Source organism: Chenopodium album, chromosome 13 (assembly GCF_948465745.1).
Source record: "Chenopodium album chromosome 13, dcCheAlbu1.1, whole genome shotgun sequence".
Classification (NCBI taxonomy): Eukaryota; Viridiplantae; Streptophyta; class Magnoliopsida; order Caryophyllales; family Amaranthaceae; genus Chenopodium; species Chenopodium album.
The window spans coordinates 51611769-51630817 of record NC_137846.1 but is presented as its reverse complement, the minus strand read 5'-3'; the positions used below and the strand labels follow the sequence as shown (position 1 = coordinate 51630817).

The following is a 19049-nucleotide window of genomic DNA, read 5'->3' as shown; positions in this document are numbered from 1 at the left end:
AGATCAACATAAGTGAAAAACGGAAAGTTTGGGATTAAGGTCTGATATATGCATGCTCACTACTTGTATTGGAGTTGTTAGAATGACTGAGAAAACTGATGAAGCGCTTAGAATTCTTAAAAGAATTGATGACTGAGAAATTGAGCTGCTGTGAAGACAAGGATTATCTTTTGTAAAGAAACCTTGGGGAGTTGGAGTTGAATGAGAATTAATGGATAAGCTGCTGACACTGGTTGTTACCTTCACCATTCTAAGAATTGAAGCCGTTGATCAGTTAGACGTCGTGGGGGTAAGAAGGGATCTTGCCAGATATTCGTACATACAACTGATTGGCAGCCTTGAGGAAATAGGTTGGAGGTAGCACCAAATTTTATTGGAAAGCAAGATAAATAATTGGGGATGAAGATTATAGATGTCAAAACAATTGCGTTTTTTATAGTATTCTGATTGATGATTTAACCAATATTGTGATCCAGATACTGTTTGACAAGATGTTTATAGAAGTCCAATGATCCCTGAATCATTTCCTATCCTTGTTGACTGTCTAATGACTAATGGTCATGCCGTTGGTTGGGATCGTTTTCAGGAATTGAAATTGCAGGACCTTATGATCACTGGCTTGGGAGATCTGGGAATCGAGATGCACTCACTCTATAAGGTGAGCTGCAGAGAAGGTTTCCCTTGATCTCATGACTTATATAGTTGTATTCCTGCAAATTTTTGCTGCCTACTGGCCATACTATCGGGTGATCCTGAATTCTGACAGTAAAATCTTTGTTCTGCTTCCTAATCTGTCTTAACTCTCTGAATCTCTGGACGGATTTCTCTCCTTCAATACTAAATCACCCGTGATGTAATTTTGTTATAATTTCAGAGCTGCATCTGATCTAAGGCTTTTATTCTGCTCAGATAAATACTCTCTATGACCTGTGTTTACTCAAATTTTAGGGAGAAACTAGCGAGTCTTAAAAAAACTCAAGAACAACTTGTGTTTAACTCTAGCTCTGCTGTAGCTAGAGTGGAGCTCCATCTAAGATTTCCAAGTCTATGATGCTCAAACTCGAGTATATGAATACAGTCGAGCTTAACTGCTCAGGATTCAGGCTTGGGGTAATTTTAAGTACGAGTTTATTTTAATTATTGCCCCAGTTAATCTCTGAGATTAACATTCCAAGTTAATCTCTTCTTACAACTTTATGCATATATTTTCGTGTCACTTTATAATTTCACCTTTATTATTTAAAAAATAAAAGTAAAACAATATACTGTGAGAGGAGATAAACTTTTCATGTCAATCTCAGAGATTAACTTGAATTCTCCCATATTAATACTACCTCCGATTTTTATTAGTTGCAACTTTGGGATATTATTTGTGTGAGATAAAAAATTCCAAAGTTGCAACTAAAAAAAATCGAAGTTAGTAATACTCATACTTGTATCAAATGATTAATGAAAACATATCACCTGACACTTTAAACCCATTAAACAGGGTCCTGATATAGTAAAATTTGTCGTATCCCAAAAAAAAATAGTAAAATTTGTAATACAAGGCTAAAAATGTGTTGAAAAAATAAGCTTTGTGATTAAAATTTGAGACCATTCTAAATTAGTTGGTAGTGTCAATTTTTCAATTAAATAAAAAGGTATATTTGTTTCAAATTATTTGCTATACTTATACATTTTTTATTTACACTTCATACAAACTCGATATAAACTCGATATAAGTAATTTAAAACAGAGGTAGTAAAAAGATCGATGACAGAGGTCGTTTGGTCCCTGGTCTCAAATTATCTACACATATATAAATTGTGGCCAGATTTTAGAGAGAGAAAGGATAATAACATTTTTGATACACTCACATTTTCTCTCTCCTCTGTTTCTCCACACTTAACCATGGCTTCAATCTCATGTTCTATCCAATTTGCAATCAATTCAAAACCTTCAACTTCTCATTCATCAACCTCTCGTTTGTTGAACTTGCGAAATGGGTTTCTGGGTATGCCCAGAAACGTAAGTGGGCCCAAATTCAAGCCCACTACGAAGCTGGGACCCACTAACGGTGGCAGAGCTAAGTGTTGGTTCAAGTTTAATGCTGAAAATGCTGGCATTTATGGTAGCCAATCTCGTGATGATTTTGATAGAGATGATGTTGAACAAGTAAGTTTTTTGTAAGACTTTTGTTAATTTTATTATAATTCTCTGTTAATTTTTGAATTACTTGTTCTGCTTCTATTTAAATTTATGTTCCAAGAATAAAAAAAAGTGTATTATGTTTTGTGCGTTGGTGAATTTCTATTTGAATATACATGTTTTTAGATTAGTAGTTTTGTGCATATGTCAATGTATAATTGGTACTTCAGTCTGAATATAGTTTTGAAGCATAATTTGAACTAGTAACGTGATGATTAAAGACCTATTTACTTCAGCTTAATTTCAGTTCAGTTCAGCTCCAATCAGTTTAGCTCAGTTCAGTAAATGTGAAGATGTCTAAATTCCGACGAAGTTTAGTTGTTTGATCCTAGTAGTTGGTTGCATATGTCAATGGTATAGGTAACTTTAATAATAATAACCAAATGTCCGGAGACAAAAATAATGTTTAGTTGATCCAAGGGTTACTTCATGTCATCATGACAATGTCATAGGCTACATTATTTGATCTTTAATAAACTTAGCTTGGGTGCCTAGTTAAGTGCACTAATTGGTAGGTTTTCAAAAAAAAAAAAAAAAAGTGCACTAATTGCACACTATCACAATTGTTACCAAAATTTATGTCTCACATTTTGATTTTTATTAGCGATTTACTGAGTTAACACTTTGCTAAAACAAATACTCCGTAGTCCGTAGTAGCTTTTTCATTGATCATCAGTTCTGTCTTTTAGAGTTCATTGTCCCTTAAACCCAATCCAGTTACATGGGGACCTAGCTTGTTAAGAAGGAAGTGGTATATTTTAAAGAAGTGCTAAAAAATGGATGAATTGCTAACCAACTAGGTACTGCAGCGAAACCGGTAAACAAGAGCAAACTTATCATATGCTGTAGTCTGTAGAAACTGGGAGGAAGGTCAAGACATAAAAGGTTAAGAAGACTCATTAGAACAACAGATAGCAAAAGTAAGAGAAACAAGAAAATAGAAAATATGGTGGCTTTTCACCAACATCTTTAGGATAGAATCATAGTCTCTTAGTGACAAGGATTAGTCCTGGAAAAAATGTGTCATCCTGTGGAATATCAATTTGGAATTGTTAGGGTGTAAACAAATCGTGCCTACAGTTCGTTTCTGTAGTCTATATTTCAGATGCAGCTATGTTTTTGTGATTTTCTATTTGCAGGATGAGTGTTTGTCACAAGGATTTGGTTCTGGAAAAAATGTGCTCATCGTGTGGAATATCAATTTGGAATTGTTAGATTGTAGCAAATCGCGCCTATAGTTGGTTTCCGTAGACTAAATTTCAGATGCAACCAGTGCAGATTGATGTTTTTGCTAGCTATGTTTTTTTGTGATTCTCAATTTGCAGGATGATCTGCAATGCTTTTGTATTATGTATACATATAATAGAGCTTATCTTAAATAATGTTTGTTTCATTGCATTGTCCGTTGCTCTTGCAGTACTTTAACTACATGGGAATGCTTGCCGTGGAGGGTACATATGATAAGATGGAAGCACTTCTGAACCAGAACATCCACCCTGTAGATATCCTACTGTTGATGGCTGCCTCGGAGGGTGACCAACCAAAAATTGAAGAACTATTGAAAGCTGGAGCAAACTACGACGTAAAGGATGCTGATGGAAGAACTGCCCTCGATAGAGCTAGTGATGGGATCAGAGATTTCATACTCAATTTCAAAGCACAAAAGGCGTAACATAGCAGTAGGCCTAGTAGCAGTGTTTGAGCCCTGCCTTTTCTTACCATCTTCTGTTTAGATAATTGAGATTGTGGTATCAACACGATGATACCACCTTCCTTTTTGTGTGAGAGAGTCTAGGAAGAATTTTTGCTACTTTGTGTAAAATCTCAGGTCGAATTGCTGTATAAACATGGCTATATCGATATTTAGATGTTTATTTACTTGCTCGGTTGATCCCTGTGTTCCTTATTATCAGACTGCTTAGAAAGTCATTGAACTGTTAATTTAATTTACCATTGCAATATAAATGTCTGTTTCGGTACCCATGTAATATACTACTTCTTTATCTATGTGCTTAACCTAAATTACAGAGGAGGGTGCTAACCATAAAAGCAATCATCACATGTTGCCTATTCCCTAAGGCATCAGTCACATTGTCGAATTGTTTTACAGCATTGGACTGAACCTGCTTGTATTATCGCCTTTTAGTCCTCCTGTGTTTCACAGCTTCAACACTACAGTCATTGAGACATGAGGATATAACAGTTGGTTAGCTTTCCGACTTGTTAGCAAAAGCTTGGTCAAGTCTCACCAAACTCATTTTACGAGTGATTCTTCCTTTATGTGCCTCCATCTTACTGTATAAAGTCCATTGTCACTACAACCAGTAAAAGAGAGTATGAAGATAAGCAGAGCCTGTTTTTATGCCAATATAACCATTGAACTTATTCATCGCCATATACAAAATGTTTTAATCAGTTTCAGAATTTTACATTAACAACTTACAGAGTTACAGGCTTACACCTATGTTACTTGAGTCATTCAATATAAACTAGTATTCCTATGAGTCCTATCCTAATGTTTTTGGTCCATGAATAAATGGTAATATTTAAGAAAGAAAATTTAGATTGAAAAAAAAGTTTGTGAGACTCAATTAGATAGGAGGAAAAGTTTGCCAAATCATTTGATACATTTGATAATAAATAAATAAAAGAGACAAGTATGTTTATTTTATTATTATATATTATTTTATTTACAAGTAATTTAAGATGGAAGAAGTAAATAATATGTAAGGATTATTAAAATGGACTCACCTTCTAAAATACAACCCTAAGTATATAATTATGCCTAGCTAACATTATTTTAAGGGAAAAGGGAACTATATAAACTAGTAAAACAAAAGACCTAAAGAATCAACTACTAAACTAAATAGCCCATCAATTAATCCTTACACATTGGAACCTATTTATAGGCCCAATACAACTAAAAGAGTCCATTTATATAATAAAACAATATTAAAAGCCCACTTGTAAAACTCATAATTTAAGAGTAAGGTAAAATCAAAAGGGTACTTAAATAATGCTATAAAGATAGTCATAAGAACGAATGTAGATTCACATCGATTTGTGGCATCTAAACTTACCAAGCTATGGATTACAACATAAAACTGTAAAACATGGAAAACAAAGTGGGCATTATGGTATTAGAAATCACATCATTAACTATATAATCAAAAATAAAACAACTTAGGGCCCATTTGATGTTCTTGTAATTTTCAATTTTTCAAATTTTGGTTTTTATGTCATATAGTGTATAAAAAAATTTGTCTGACTTATTGAAATCATAATTATTAAGAAAACTGAAAACTGATATGAAATCTACCTTTTCTATTTGTTTTTTCACCTTTTATATTCAAAAAAATAAAAACAAAAAATGATAATAAACAAGTCTTAAAAACCCCAGGACCTATTAACAATCTATTTATTCTAATTTAATTCACAAATTTTTGTATGTGGCTAGTCACACGACGTGGCCAGCCATAATTTTATTTATTTATATATTTTTTTTAATACCACAACTCTTCTCCCTCCTTTTTTTCTTAGCTTCTTCTCCAAGCCAACTCACATATCACCAACAACCATATCTCTACTCCACCCATTTTCTCTCTTCTCTTTTCTTAGCTTCTTCTTCAAGCCAAACCACACATCACCAACAACCATATCTCTACTCTATCCATTTTCTCTCTCCTCTTTGCTAAATTGCTACAATTAAAGCCCGAAATTGTAAAAATTTGGTGTCAAATTGTTGTGAAAAACTGTGATTAATTATCCTTAAGATCATGAACAACATTTGAAGTAGTGAAATCGATGAGAACCAAAGAAATTTGAGCTCCTTTTCTTCGTGGAATCTCATATCGAACATTCTACGTCAAAAATTGTAGGGTGTTACTAGTTTGGTCAGGGGTTACTTGTAGGGTGTTACGTTACTGGTTTGGTCAGGAGACATGTAGGGTGTTACTGGTTTGGTCAAGGGGTTACTTGTAGGGTGTTACTGGTTTTGGTCAAGGGTTACTTGTAGGGCGTTACTGATTTTGGTCATGGGTTAGGTTACTTGTAGGGTGTTACTGGTTTGGTCAAGAGTTACTTGTAGGGTGTTACTGGTTTGGTCAAGGGTTACTTGTAGGGTGTTACTGGTTTTGGTAGGGGGTTACTTGTAGGGTGTTACTCGTGGGGTTACTTGTAGGGTGTTACTGGTTTTGGTCGGGGGTTACTTGTAGGGTGTTACTGGTTTGGTATGGGGCCTACAAGCAACCCTTGAATAAGTAACAAGTAACCATTGAATAAGTAATTCATACAAGTAACCTTTGAAGTCACTCATATAAATAACCCTTGAATAAGTAAATCATACAAGTAACCTTTGAATTAACCCATACAAGTAACCCTTAAAAAAAAAAAAAAAAAAAAAAGTACCCTTGAAAAAAATATATAAGTAATGACAGGGTAGAGTCGTATCACCTAATCAAAAGTATTACCTAAATCCTCTAACTAAAGTAGATAGGGAAGTAGGGTCGAATCCACAGGGAAACTGGTCTTTCTACTCCTAATTAATTAATATAGTCTAAATTATCAAGGTAACCAAATTGTTGTTATAATATGAAACTATACTACGAAGATTAAGTTTAAGGCGAAAATCAGATATAAGAAGGCCTAGGGTCACAGGTTCACCAATAATTAATATTCCGGGATAAAACATAACAATCAATCAATCAACATTGCACAAATAACATGATTAACAGGCTCTCGCAATTTATTAACCAGCATAGATCTAACAGGCTCTCGCAATTTACTAGATCTAAGTTCCTATTGAAAATAGCCTTTAATATCAAATTAACATCTGCTCGATTCTTCAATTCAATATTGCTAAACATTCACAATCAAATTACATCTGCTCGATTTATAATCTAATTGCAAAGAATTAAACAATTCAATAAGAAATTACCATGCAACATCAATAATCAATAATAACAAATTATCCCTTCATATTAATTATGGATCCCCATAAACCCTAGAAAAAGAACTACTCACACATAATTAAATCTAAACTAATCAAAGCAATAAAATAAAACATGATAGAAGGAATAAAATAAATAACTGAGATTAAGAGAAAAGAAATCGTTACCCAAGTAATCAGAATAAAGAGTTGAGTAAAGAACAAAGTATATAGTGTAGAGAGAGAAAATAAGCTTAAGTAGAGAGAGAAAATCTAAGAGAAAGAATTACAAAAGTAAAGGAAGAATAACGAAGTGTCAAAAAAAAGAAGATCCTCAACTTGCTTAACAAAAACATATTTATAATAAGCAAGAATCCTAAACTAAAACAAACTAAACGATGCTTAAAAGATCTATCAGAGACACGCGCCCGACCGGGCGCCACACCGCCCGACCGGGCGCGCCTTTTTGTTGCGATATAAGTCTTCTTTGCCCGATCGGGCGCGCCATCGGGCGGACCATCGGGCGGACCATCGGGCGGACCACCGGGCGGACCACCGGGCAGACCACCGGGCGGACCATCGGGCAGACACCCTTGGGCCGCTTGGACTCCTCGTTTAGGCTCGTAACTTGGCCCAAACCAAATATCCTCTTTGGGGCTTTAATCATTCGGTCCAAATGCCTCGTCTTCACACAAGTCGAGCCCTTATTCACCGGTTTGATTACTCTAACCGATCTTGGGCTACGAAAGATGGCCGTGCTCCTCCAATGCTCGTAGTTGCTCCATAAAATCCCGGGAAAGTACTCCAAAGGTGCAATTCCCTACAAAACTCAACCAAAACTACGAAAACACTAGAAAACACATATTAGTAATAAAAATGGCTCTAAAGAGCCAAAAACACTACTAATAATGACCAAGGGACGGGGGTAAAATACTACATAAATTAGACCTATCAAACTCCCCCAAGCCAAACCTTTGCTGGTCCCTAAGCAAAGAGCTCATCAATGAACATATAAAACATGCCTCAACCCAATAATCAAATCAAGCACAAACGATTCAAAGCAAATCTAATGAGCATGCTTGAATATCAATCAATCTCATTCATCTAATCACTCTTCCTCCCCAACAATTGTCAAATAGAGCAAACCACACGAGCATATAGAATTCAAGACTAGTGCTCACACACTCAACTCTCATTTATGTGGCGAGTAAAAGATGTACTCGATCGCTCTCCAACCACCTTTTTATGTGAACAATGCCCTCCCAAACTCACACACTTGTGTGTTTAAAAAGATAAGCACTCAACCTAATAGTCGACTCGGAATATGTCAATTCATAATTTGCATTGATAAACAACACTTTCACATCCACACAACTCTATGCACAAGGTCAAAAGGTCTTTTAAAGCTTGTAATGTAAGGCTAGGGTAAAGGGTAGGATAAATTTGGGAATATGTGAGAGAAAAGCCTTGCTAAAAGGGAGCCATATCCTAATAAACCCATGACCAAATATAATGATCATACACATCTCCAACAAAACTAACTCCAACACAAATCCACCAAATACTACTCCAAACAACATAAACAATCCCAACACTCACAATTTCACTCATAAAAATATGATAATATGGAACTAGAGTGAATAAACAAATTTTGAACTCAAAACTCAATTATTTACACTGAAACTCAACTTCTTTCTTTCTTTTCTTTTGATAAACCTTCACTTAGACAATTTGTACATTAAACACTTTTTTTTTCTTTTGCTTTTTCTTTTCATTTTTTTTTCTAGAAGTTCACTTTCTTTTTTTTTTCACTTTTTTTTTCTTGAACTTCTCTTTTTTTTTTCTTTTTCCATCACACTTTTATTTTTTCAAATATATACACAATAAAACTCATCAAAACAAAAATATGATCAAGAACAAAATACTTCTCACCCAAATTGTGCAAATAATGTGCACACTACAAACTCCCTCACCTCACTCACTAATAGCTCCCCCAAGCCAAGCTTGGAACTAGTAACCAATGGGGCAAACATGGCTTGTAATGTGGCTAAAAACAATAAAAGGGCACAAGCAACAACATGGGTAGCAAGAAGGGAACAAATGTTATAACAAATGTATCTAATATCGTCTGAAGGCTACCTAAAAGAATGAACGCCTTCGTCCTCCTCATGTGCATAATAGGTGAGTCATGAAATACTACTCATAGTTGCAAACCAATACTCAAATTCATTGACATACCAGGAACTAAACACACATTCCTAACCAAATCAACTAGTCAAGCACTATATTCACAAGTAGTTGGACAAAATTGACGCATGTTTAGGCATCCAAGCAATTAAACTTCAAATCATGACCAACAAGTCCACAATGCTTATCATCAATAACCAAGAATCAAAACAAATTTTCTCAAGTATGGGGGCATAGAGAAGCATGATTTACAATTCATTGGAACGTATTTTTGGATTTTTTACTTTTTCAATTTTTTTGTATTTTTCTTATAGGAAAGCAATAAAACTACACTAGGAAAGCAGTAAAACTACACTAAAAAGAGAGAGAGAGTGAAAGATATACCATATGAACACGAGAACCTCCCCCCAAGCTAAATCAGACAATGTCCTCATTGTCTTAAGGGGAAGCAAGTAGTCAAGGTGACTACTCTTCATCATCACCACATTAATGTCACCAAAGCCTCAAGATTGCAATGCATCTCTTTGGAACAAAATTGGGCAAGAAAGAAACAAAGTGTTAGTGGAAAAAAAATAAAAATTGAGTCAGGTGCACTATTCTGATCATAACTTTTGATGTATAATTGATAATTAAATGATTCCAATTGCATTGGAAAGTAGACTTGAAGAGCTTTCCAACGATAGGTCACACGCCTAAATCCAATAAGAAACACAAAAGTTATGGCCTGTCAAAGTTGAGCAGTTTTGCCGATCCGCTCTCGCGCCCGGTCGGGCATCACTCCGCCCGGTAGGGCGCCACACCGCCCGGTAGGGCGGTATAAACCCTCTAAATTCTCTTCGTTCTCGCGCCCGGTCGGGCGCCATACCGCCCGGTCGGGCGGTCGAAATGTCCGTACTCGTCAACTCTCGCGCCCGGTCGGGCGGTCATTCGCCCGGTCGGGCAAAATTGTCAATTTTTCACCCTTGCTCTCGCGCCCGGTCGGGCGGTCCTTCGCCCGGTCGGGCCCGAAGCAATGTTTGGTACGAGAGACTCCTTCTCTTTTTTTTCCAAATTTGACTAACTCTTTTCCTTCTAACCTGTACAACTCAATAACCTCATTAAACTCTCTCCTCTCTCCTCTCACAAGAAATAGAAAGAAGACTAAAAAAAACAAGAAAAATACGGGTTGCCTCCCGCAAAGCGCTGGTTTATTTAGGTCCCGCACGACCCTCTTACCACATGTCAGGAAGTTAAGCCCCTTGGCCTATCGCCTGGTCGGGTGGTTCTTCACCTGGTTGAGCAATTTTTAAACCACGACTCGGCTTCCTAACACGCCCTGTAAGGCGCCAATTCACCTTATTGGGTGGATCCTCATTGGCTTGAACTGGTGGTTCTTTGCTCTTGTTCGATTGAGAACCCTTTTTGACCATTGGTTGCCTCGATTTATCACTTTGTTGAGCTATTACAACACGATCTGGTGGAACTCTCACTATAGGCTCAGTTTCCGCAACTTGTGTACTCATTTCCACCTTCTCATCTTCAAAACCAAGACCTTCACAGTATAAGGCTTTCTCTATTGCGTCCACTTCCTCTTTCCATTGGTTAGTTGTACCTGTAGAAGATGCAACACACGATACCGCCTCCAAGGGATCTTTAACAAAAGCTTGGGGCTTATTAGAACAATTACCAACCACATCAATTTTATAACACTTCTCCTCTAGCATGGGGCTTTTAGGGGTATTATTCAAATTAAAAACAATTTTATCATCCCCTACTGATAGTGTCAATTTACCACATTTCACATCTATAATTGCTCCAGCAGTATTAAGGAAGGGTCTACCCAAGATAATTGGGGTATGCAAATCCTCAGCCATATCAAGAACAACAAAATCCACAGGTATATAAAATTTACCTACTCTAACAGGGACGTCTTCTAGAATGCCTATGGGGTATTTAGAAGAACGATCAGCCATTTGCAGAGTAATATTAGTAGACTTTAATTTACCCATTTTTAGCTTTAAACACACAGATAATGGCATGACACTAACACTAGCGCCCAAATCACACAATGCATTATCAATCATTAAATTGCCAATATGACAAGGGATAGAAAAACTACCGGGATCTTTTAGTTTGGGTGGAGATTTATTTTGTAGTACGGCACTGCATTCAGCAGTAAAAGCGACAGTCTCTACCTCACTAATAGACCTTTTCCTAGTCAATATTTCTTTCATGAATTTTGCATATGAAGGTATTTGCGTGATTAATTCTGTAAAGGGAACTGTTACCTGCAAATCCTTCACCATGTCAAGGAACTTACCAAACTGCTTATCCACCTTGGTTTTCAAATTTCGATTTGGGAATGGTAGTTTGATAATTGGTTGTTGCACATCATTACTCCTGTCTTGAGTTACAACCTTCCCTGGAGTTTTACCCTGCAATATAACATCAGAAATATTAGTACTACCCTTTAGCCCTGCAGGGCTAGGATTAATATCCCTTGGTATAAAGGAATCAGGATTAGCAATTTCTGTTGAAACAGGTTCATCTTCTTTGGGCATAGGAGGCCCATCATAGTGTGAACCACTCCTGAGGGTAATTGCAAACGCCTGATCTGTGGGTTGTACTGGTTGCGATGGTAGGGCTCCTTGTGGGCGAACCTGAAGAGCAGCGGCTAACTGTGCAATTTGAGTATCTATGACTTTATTGTGGGCTACAATCGAGTCAATTTGTGAGTCTCTACTCTCCATATGCTTTTGCATACTAGTTAACATCGCTCTAATTTCTGATAAAGCTGGGTCAGAAGGTGGTGGAGGAGTTTGCGGTTGGTTTTTCTGGCCAGCATTGGGATGGTAATATTTCTGCTGAGGTGGTGGTGCTGGTTGTTGTGGAGGTGGAGGTGTGGGATTTTGCACATTACTGCTCCTATAGGAAAGGTAAGGATGGTTCCGATACCCGGGATTATTATAGGTGTTGGAGTATGGGTTATTTTGCTTGATGGACTGAAAAGCATTGACCTGCTCCATAGAACTCCTACACTCATGTTCCCAATGACCTACAATTCCACAATTTTCACAGAAAGCATCATTAGCATTATTATCAATTGCAGAAACATTTGTTATTTTAGAATTAGCAGTAGTAAGGTTATCCAATTTCTGACAAATAGAGGTTAATTGAGATTGCAAAAAGGATACAAAATCGACGTGGTGTTTTCCCTTGTTTGCAAAACCTCTAGGATTCCCATATTGGGAATTATGGATCGCCATATCTTCAATAACCTGACCTGCATCATCAACATTGAGGTTCATAAACCTCCCATTAGCTGCAGAATCCAAAATTGCTCTAGAAGAATTTCCGATCCCATTGTAGAAAGCTTGTATCAACTGCCACTGTGCTAAGTTATGATGAGGGCACTCTCTCTGCAGGTCTTTGAATCTCTCCCAAGCTTCATATAGTGACTCATCTGGCTCTTGGGCGAAATTTTGAATTGCACTTCTCAATAGAGCTGTTTTCTCTGCAGGGTAATACTTGTTATAAAAATTCAAAACAAGAGTCTCCCAATTAGTAATGCCAAGTGCAGTTCTATTTAAACCATTAAACCACAGTTTAGCTTTTCCACATAAAGAGAAAGGAAAGAGAATCTCCCTTATTTGGTCTTGCGTGACCCCAGCTTGCCTTATAGTGTTACAATATTGACAGTAGTCAGCAATGTGTAGATTTGGGTCTTCACCCTTAGCTCCACTAAATTGCTTCCTTTCTATCATCGTGATGAACTGGGGCTTGATCTCGAATTGAACTCCCTCAAGATCTGGCGTAGGAGAAAGGTGGGGAAAATGCGCCAAAGATGGCTGAGAATAGTCGCTGAGCTTTTTAGGTGGATTTTCTCCCATCTCTAATTCTGATTCTGAAGAAGTGTCTGGATCACTAGAATCAGATGAAGGGTCTCTAGGAATTTCACCACCAGAACTCGCCAGTATTTGCTTGTATAAATTCTTTTGCCTATGGAAAGAGCGCTCGATCTCAGGATCGAAAGGAATGTAGCCTGATCTGGAACACCTGGGCATAAACAAAGAACTAGACAACAGATATGAGAACTGTCCCAAAAAACTTATGTTCTCCGGGACGAAGGAAAATAATCTAGACTACAAAAACAATTAGAAATAAAAAATATAACCGTTTCCCCGGCAACGGCGCCAAATTTTGACAGGGTAGAGTCGTATCACCTAATCAAAAGTATTACCTAAATCCTCTAACTAAAGTAGATAGGGAAGTAGGGTCGAATCCACAGGGAAACTGGTCTTTCTACTCCTAATTAATTAATATAGTCTAAATTATCAAGGTAACCAAATTGTTGTTATAATATGAAACTATACTACGAAGATTAAGTTTAAGGCGAAAATCAGATATAAGAAGGCCTAGGGTCACAGGTTCACCAATAATTAATATTCCGGGATAAAACATAACAATCAATCAATCAACATTGCACAAATAACATGATTAACAGGCTCTCGCAATTTATTAACCAGCATAGATCTAACAGGCTCTCGCAATTTACTAGATCTAAGTTCCTATTGAAAATAGCCTTTAATATCAAATTAACATCTGCTCGATTCATCAATTCAATATTGCTAAACATTCACAATCAAATTACATCTGCTCGATTTATAATCTAATTGCAAAGAATTAAACAATTCAATAAGAAATTACCATGCAACATCAATAATCAATAATAACAAATTATCCCTTCATATTAATTATGGATCCCCATAAACCCTAGAAAAAGAACTACTCACACATAATTAAATCTAAACTAATCAAAGCAATAAAATAAAACATGATAGAAGGAATAAAATAAATAACTGAGATTAAGAGAAAAGAAATCGTTACCCAAGTAATCAGAATAAAGAGTTGAGTAAAGAACAAAGTATATAGTGTAGAGAGAGAAAATAAGCTTAAGTAGAGAGAGAAAATCTAAGAGAAAGAATTACAAAAGTAAAGGAAGAATAACGAAGTGTCAAAAAAAAGAAGATCCTCAACTTGCTTAACAAAAACATATTTATAATAAGCAAGAATCCTAAACTAAAACAAACTAAACGATGCTTAAAAGATCTATCAGAGACACGCGCCCGACCGGGCGCCACACCGCCCGACCGGGCGCGCCTTTTTGTTGCGATATAAGTCTTCTTTGCCCGATCGGGCGCGCCATCGGGCGGACCATCGGGCGGACCATCGGGCGGACCATCGGGCGGACCACCGGGCGGACCACCGGGCAGACCACCGGGCGGACCATCGGGCAGACACCCTTGGGCCGCTTGGACTCCTCGTTTAGGCTCGTAACTTGGCCCAAACCAAATATCCTCTTTGGGGCTTTAATCATTCGGTCCAAATGCCTCGTCTTCACACAAGTCGAGCCCTTATTCACCGGTTTGATTACTCTAACCGATCTTGGGCTACGAAAGATGGCCGTGCTCCTCCAATGCTCGTAGTTGCTCCATAAAATCCCGGGAAAGTACTCCAAAGGTGCAATTCCCTACAAAACTCAACCAAAACTACGAAAACACTAGAAAACACATATTAGTAATAAAAATGGCTCTAAAGAGCCAAAAACACTACTAATAATGACCAAGGGACGGGGGTAAAATACTACATAAATTAGACCTATCAAGTAACTCCTAAAAAAAAATACAAGTAACCCTTGAATAAATAATCCATACAATTAACCCTAAAAAAAAAAATACAAGTAACCCCGGCCCTGAAAAAAAAAATATAAGTAACTCCTGAAAAAAAAAAATACAAGTAACTCTTGAAAAAAAATAATACAAGTAACTCCTGAAAAATACAAGTAACCCTGACAAAACCAGTAACCCCGTTATGCGCGTGAACAGTAAACCCGTTTTGCGCGCGTCAAAATCTGTTATTTTTACTGACTTGGCAGCAGGCCACACCGTGTGGCCTGCTGCACCAAAAAAGCTCTGAATTTAATTAAGCAAAGCTATTAGAATTAAGGCCCAATGAGTTTGACTACTTTTTCAATTAATAATACAACTAGTTCATCAAAACCCGTGCTATGCACGGTTTTACAATAATATTTTACTATTTGTTTATTTTTTTGAACGGACTATTTGTTTATTAGAAACTGTACAAGACGAATTATTAGAAATACAATAAAAAATATATTTAAAAAGTACAATAAACATTGTGATATACCATAAGATTAATCTCAATATCTAAATTACATTACAATTAATGTGAGACGGAAGAATTAATTAGATTTTAGTATCCGTAATATGAAAGCTACCCTTTTCTTAATAAAAAAAAAATACTAACTATTCATGTTATTCTGGTTGGGGAAAAAAAAAAATCTTTTTTGATGATATATTAATAGTACTCGTATTATGTAATTTGACCTAACATTTCATTCAATATAACTATATTTTTTAATTTTATTTAAATTATTATTGTTGGACGATATCACTCCCTAAATGTAAGGCAAAAACTTCTCCTTTAGATATAGTAAGGATTAGTAACACACTTATATCAAAAAAAAAAAAAAAAAGGTAAAATATTTTGGTGGGAAAATTTTTTATACGGTGATGACACGTGTACTTAGGGATAACTACGGGGATTACTTTAGTATTAAGTATAGATATCTAACTTTTTATTTCTAGTCGTTCCACTTTAACCATTTTTATTTTTTTTGGATGTTTCATTGCGGCTTGTACGTTTATCAATGTACAACTTTTACCGTTAATAATTATTATTAAGTATAAATATATTCTCGTTGGTAGAATTAATTTATTTATCAATACACAGTTTTATTTTTTTTTGTTAATATTTTTAGTTGTTATTAACTATAAATATTTTCCATATAATTAGGTTATATTTGTTTATCAATACACAATTTTAACGATAATAAAGTTACCAATAATATGTCTAGCAATGGGATGGACCACATATTGATAAGTAAAATAAGTTGTGTAATGTATACTCTGTGTAAATTTGACTCGGCTCGTAAAAACAAAGATGGCGAGTTGTCGTGTCCAAGTCCTCTACTAAAGTTGACCATAGAGGTGTTGACTTACTTGACTATAGAGGTGTTGCCGTGTTCTCTATATTGTTGCGAATATGATAAGGTACTAAGGGTGCGAATTGGTCTTAAGCTTGTAAAGTTGTAATGACTTTCAAGTTAAAATTCGCGACCTACTAATTATTGTAATGCAAATTTATACTCTTACATCAATAATACTTTGAAAATTATCGCGTGTGAATGAGAATTAACATTGTGTCTCTATTAATTATCTCATAGAAAGTCATTTTAACATGATCGTAGTAAGCAATAAGCATATCAAAATTGACTATTACTTTGTTCGTTAGCATGTTGTCTATGAAGCTCTCACTACTTGTACGAGCCTATTCTGTTCAGCTTAATTTCAGTTCAACCCAGCTTCAATCAGTTCAGTTCAATTTCTAATTTCCTTCTCTCATAAATAATTCATTTCAGTTCAATTTAGTTCAACCCCAATTAGTTCAGTTCAGTTTAATCGTTTCAGTAAATTGGAACATACCCTATGAGTATGTACCTACATAGATTTATATAAGTCGTTGATATTTTCCCTAAAGAACTTTCTAGTCCGCAATTGAATTTATATGAACCAAGGTGTGGTAGAGAATTTGATGTGGATAAATATGAAGTTGAGTGTTGATTAAAAGGATGTTAGTTAATGAAAACAAGTTATATCTTCCAAAGTTTACTAATAATGTTGAGAAATCATTTTAGGTAGTTGTTTTCTTAGATAAGCTTTTTACTTTCTCCACACACAAGAGACTAGAAGTGTAGATAAGTTTAAAAAACAAGATGCTCCTTTATCTTTATCTGTATCTCCAATGATTCTTCTTTGAGTGATTGTTATAAATGATTCTCAAATTTGGTCAATCCGAGGGTGTCAAATATATAAATATTTACAAGTGGTCTATCACTGACGACAAGCCTAATCCACCCAATATTACAAGAAAGTTTAATTTATTTTATTTTTAGTTCCTTACTAATTAATGCTAGAATAATTATATAGCCAAGAAAACAGTGAGTTAACTTTGCTCAGCTAATATATTACTAGTAGAATTTTAAGCTTTCCCATCCCAACAGTGTTTTTTTTTAATTTTTTGTTATTTTTTTTTAATTTTTTATATAGAGATAGGCATGGCCGAAGCAGCACATGAGCAACTCAATTTGGCTCAAACAGTTTTATTGTAAGCATGACATGACATGACATGACATGACATGAGAAGCTCATCAAAGAGTGGACTATGGATCGCACATAAAAATCTTTTTTAATATTTAGCACAAGCATGAAGGCTCAACCCACTCATTTTTAACCAACTAATAAAATAATGGGTTTTTCTAAGCTATACCCCTAAGGTAGTTGAGTTTCTAAGTTGTACCCATGCTTTTTCAAGTTTTTAAGTCGTGCCTTCAACTTTTTATCAATACTAAAATGTACCCTTATTAGTTATTTAAAAGTTAATTGAGAGTGTGATATCATGGTTTTAGTTTTTGTTATTAGGGTTGTTGTGGTTAAGATTTATTTCTCGTATAATTTCCTTACCTTTTATCATATATTTATTAAATTTATAGTTAACTTTAGATGACGTGGAAGTCCCAATGAGGGTACCATTCATTAATGGTAGTGAGTTGAGGGGTACAACTTAGAAATTTAAAAAAGCATAGGTATACCTTAGAAATTCGACTACCTTAGGGGCATAGCTTAGAAAAACCCTAAAATAATTAATAATTGTTGAGAAGGTTAGACGCGCACATGACTTATCAGGACACGACTAATGGATTGTGATGTATATGAGCCTCATTTATGAAATATCACACAAGTTTGACATAACACTGCATGTATTTCCTTAATTAGTGTTTTAAGGATAATTAGCTTTACCAGGAAGACGTTTACACATGACTCTTGTTGTCAACTTTTTTTACATAATATATAAATGTGGTTGTGAAAACCTTTTCCTGCTACTCCGTAATTAGTAAGAAAAGAATAGTGAGAATTGAGCTTTGAGCCTCATCATCACAAGTCATAACACATAATTCTCAATGACATGATAATATAAAATTAAGGAGTAGTAATTTACCTTTTGTACTACATTTAATTTGATTAGACCTACGTGGCTACGTACTAGATCTAATTGCCACTAAAGTAAATTATATTATCAATCAAGTTAAATTGACTAATGTCTAAGGTTGCAAAAGCAACACATGTTGACCCACTTTAGGTAGTTAATAATAAAATTTAATAGTTAATCCATTGTTTAAGGATAGAAGTAAAGCTCTAAATGGTCACTATTCACTAGGAAGTAAAATTAAAAGGAAGATTTCACCAAAACTAAAAAACTTAACTATTAAAGGGAAGATTATTATCTTAATGGTCAATAATAATCACCCAACAAATTATATTCTCTCACATGGAAATTGTAGTACACACGGTTTTTCGGACACTTTTATAGCAAGTTTTTCTATGTGGGACCCATGCATGTCTTTAATAACAAACGGCCCATTTCTGTTTTATTGATAACATTGAAATTTAGGTTTATGTCACTTTGCAACGTGATCAAACGTTGTTGTCAATGTTGTACTACACTACTACGTAGACTTGTAGCACAATTTAGCAAAATTAATTGATTAATTATAGGGTGATGATCAATTGCTAGCCATTTATTCTTTTCACATGTACTATATCTTTCTACATATTCCTATTTTTAG

The 19049-nt window shown here is 35.5% G+C and overlaps 1 protein-coding gene and 1 non-coding gene across 2 annotated transcripts; both read left to right on the top strand.

Annotated features, from left to right (window-relative positions):
* Nucleotides 1–1810: 1810 nt before the first annotated feature.
* LOC145574927 (protein LHCP TRANSLOCATION DEFECT-like) lies at nt 1811–4068 on the top strand. Its single transcript, XM_081632813.1, has 2 exons — nt 1811–2157; nt 3608–4068. The coding sequence occupies exons 1-2, from the start codon at nt 1894–1896 to the stop codon at nt 3860–3862; spliced, it is 519 nt and encodes a 172-aa protein (XP_081488939.1). The 5' UTR covers nt 1811–1893; the 3' UTR covers nt 3863–4068.
* Nucleotides 4069–12679: 8611 nt separating this feature from the next.
* On the top strand, nt 12680–12786 carry LOC145577177 (small nucleolar RNA R71). Its single transcript, XR_014098657.1, has one exon. It is a non-coding gene; the product is annotated as a small nucleolar RNA R71 (small nucleolar RNA).
* The last annotated feature ends 6263 nt before the right edge of the window (nt 12787–19049 follow it).

Bases quoted from the DNA above. Each gene is read 5' to 3' on its own strand.
- LOC145574927 (XM_081632813.1), top strand. From the start codon at position 1,894: ATGGCTTCAATCTCATGTTCTATCCAATTTGCAATCAATTCAAAACCT. The intron at 2,158-3,607 runs GTAAGTTTTTTG...TTGCTCTTGCAG, and splicing joins ATAGAGATGATGTTGAACAA to TACTTTAACTACATGGGAAT.